The sequence below is a fragment of the Trachypithecus francoisi genome, unplaced genomic scaffold (genome assembly GCF_009764315.1).
Source record: "Trachypithecus francoisi isolate TF-2019V2 unplaced genomic scaffold, Tfra_2.0 Lachesis_group21, whole genome shotgun sequence".
Classification (NCBI taxonomy): Eukaryota; Metazoa; Chordata; class Mammalia; order Primates; family Cercopithecidae; genus Trachypithecus; species Trachypithecus francoisi.
In genome coordinates this window covers 31,589,635-31,592,700 of record NW_022681467.1, presented here as the reverse complement: position 1 = coordinate 31,592,700, position 3,066 = coordinate 31,589,635, and the positions used below count along the sequence as shown (strand labels likewise).

Below are 3,066 nucleotides of genomic sequence, written 5' to 3'. Positions count from 1 at the left end.
GTGAATAAATGCAAGATTGGAGACTGGCCGGGCGCGGTGGCTCACACCTGTAATCCCAGGGAGGATTGGGAGGCCGAGGCGGGCGAATCATGAGGTCAGGAGATCGAGACCATTCTGGCTAACACGGTGAAACCTCGTCTCTACTAAAATACAAAAAATTAGCCGGGCGTGGTGGCAGGCGCCTGTAGTCCCAGCTACGCGGGAGGGTGAGGCAGGAGAATGGTGTGAACCCGGGAGAAGGAGTTTGCAGTGAGCCGAGATCGCGCCACTGCACTCCAGCCTGGGCGAGAGCGAGACTCCATCTCAAAAAAAAAAAATTGGAGTCTTCTTAACCAGCAGTGGAGGAGTAAGGAAATCGAGAAGTAACGTTTGCTGAGGGAATTCTGAGGCCAGTAGCAATTATCGTTGAGAAGAGCAAGCCAGGAGGGCGTCCTAACCCCCACGTGACCACACCCTATTCCCCACTCCCACGCCGGAACATTGCAGACCCGGAACCATGGCTCGCGGGCTCCCAGCGCAAGGGCACTTCCGGTACTGCTCCTCTCTCGCCAGCTCAGAGAACTGCCAAGTCAGTTCCGGTCGGCAGAGATCGCGGAGAGACGCAGAACGCGGCCCGCTCCTTCGGGGCCCTCCAGGCCCTCCGGCCCCGGGCCGGCGGGTGAAGTGGGGGGCCCCGGGACAGGCCGAGCCCTGTGCCATGCAGATACCGGAGGCCTCTGCTGCGGCTGCCCACTGGCTGTGCCCAGGCCGTGAAGCCGCAGCGAACCTCTCTTCCCCACCTCACCTCGGTGACTGATGGCGGCGGCGGCCTCTCCCAGCCCGGACCCGGCCGGCCGCCGGGTCTCCCGGCCCAAGCCTGCCAGGCCTCAACGAAACGCCCGCAGAGCGGCCGGGACGCAGCGCCTTTGGGCGGCGGCGGGCGTGGCGGGCCGGGAAGCATGGCGGCCGCTCGAACGCCGCGCGGCGGAGGCCATTAGGGCGTGTAGGGCCCAGGAAGGCGGCCTAGGAACGCAGGCAGGCTCGGCTGCCTCTTTAGGCCACGGAGTCGCGCAGATCCGGTTCCCGGGTGACCACTCTGTCGCCATTGGGCGAAACCTACTTAGTCCTGACGACAACGGACAAAGGCCTTAAGGGGCCTGGGAGGTGAGCGAAGTCCCGAACGACGACGGGTGGAACGATTAGCGGCCATCGGGCAGTTGGTCTTCGTTCTACCAGACTTTGCTGTCGGCAGAGAGAAATGGTAGAATGACAGGCCACGTTTGACCCGTTGGAAATGCCCGCCACCCTCTGGGAAGATTTACTGGCCGATTTTGGAAGGCCTGTGTATATAATATGAAAAAGCTGCTCTCAACTCCACCCCAACCTTTTAATAGAAAACATTTGTCACATCTAGCCCTTTTAGTTGGAAAGAGGTTGCCGACGTATGATAAAGTTAGAAAGTCACACATCTTGTAAATTCTCATTTGTTTAAAAGAAATCATAGAAAATACGTGTCTTCTGGAGATGAAGATCTTCTGGAGACGTGACTTTTGGAAATGAAGTTGTTAGACGGCCTCTGGAAGCGATATGTCCACGTTAAGTGGGTTAGATGACATGGAGCTGGAAGACGTGAGAAGGAAGAGAAGGTTTAATGCTAGACTGGTCATATTTAGAAGACATTTTCATATTCTATCCATTGTGCATTTTATTCCTCACTACTGTGTATGTAGTTGACAATGCTAAGCTTTTTTGAAATGTCTATTTTTAGATGTTCTGAAGTGCCTGATGTATGTTAAAATTAGAGGTAGCAAAATAACATTTTGTAAATATCTTTTTGTTATAATTCATAGGAAATGTTTTTTGGGGGGAATGGCCAAATCACCTGTTGAGTAATACTCATTGTGTTTGTGCAGCGGTTCAGGGGAGGAGAGAAGAGGAGGAGGTGCAGAGAGCTCTATGCCATCCTGCTTGCAGCGAGGCAAGATGAATCATTATCTCTGTGCATTTTGTTTTACTTATCTGTGTATATAGTGTACATAAACGACAGACGAGTCCTAATTGACAACATCTAGTCTTTCTGGATGTTAAAGAGGTTGCCAGTGTATGACAAAAGTAGAGTTTAAACTAATATATTTTGTACATTTTGTTTTACAAGTCCTAGGAAAGATTGTCTTCTGAAAATTTGATGTCTTCTGGGTTGATGGAGATGGGAAGGGTTCTAGGCCAGAATGTTCACATTTGGAAGACTTAAATTATAAGCGTTGTCACATGTTTGCAGTTTATTCAAGACTGCTGTGTATATAGTGGACAAATTAACTCCTTACTTGAAGCATCTAGTCTATCTAGATGTTTAGAAGTGCCCGATGTATGTTAAATGTAGAGGTAGTAAAATACCACTTTGTAAATATCTTTTTGCTAAAATTCATAGGAAATACTTTTGGAAATTGAATTGTAAAGCCACCTTTGTGAGCAGTATAGTAATGTCTATACTTGTTCAATGGTTTAGAGAAGGTGGGAGGGAAGAAATTGCAAAAGGTAATATACTAGTGTGTTCATACTTGGACATTTTCAGACATTTTTCTGTATGTTTTGTGCATTTTGTTTTGCTCTGTATATAGTGTATATAATGGACAAATAGTCCTAATTTTTCAACATCTAGTCTCTAGATGTTAAAGAGGTTGCCAGTGTATGACAAAGTAGTAAAATTAGCATATTTTGTACGCTTTGTGTTGAAATTCTAGGAAAACTTGTCTTCTGTAAATGACTTTTGCATAGGAATTTGTTCAACCATCTCTGAGCATTACACTTTCCTGTACTTGTCCACTGGATTGAAGACAAGGAAGGAAGAGAGGAGGGAATGATTCAAGGCCAAAATGGCCACATTTAGAAGATACCTCAGATGATAACCATTGTTGTATGTGTGCAATTTTATTTAACAGTGCTGTGTACGTGGTGAACAAGTTATATGAAATATCTAGTCTTTCTAGATATTTGGAAGGAAGTGCTTGATGTATTTAAAAGTGGTAGTAGAATAATACTTTTTGTAAATAGCTTTTAAAAACTGATGGGAAATGCTGTTTGGAAGTG

The 3,066-nt window shown here is 47.3% G+C and overlaps 1 protein-coding gene across 1 annotated transcript; it reads left to right on the top strand.

Annotated features, from left to right (window-relative positions):
- The first annotated feature begins 545 nt into the window (after positions 1 to 545).
- Positions 546 to 1,751, top strand: LOC117068722. Its single transcript, XM_033186284.1, has one exon. The coding sequence runs from the start codon at positions 796 to 798 to the stop codon at positions 1,129 to 1,131; it is 336 nt and encodes a 111-aa protein (XP_033042175.1). The 5' UTR covers positions 546 to 795; the 3' UTR covers positions 1,132 to 1,751.
- Positions 1,752 to 3,066: the final 1,315 nt, after the last annotated feature.

What these genes read in the sequence shown, in the direction of transcription:
- LOC117068722 (XM_033186284.1), top strand. Translation starts at nt 796, where the DNA reads ATGGCGGCGGCGGCCTCTCCCAGCCCGGACCCGGCCGGCCGCCGGGTC.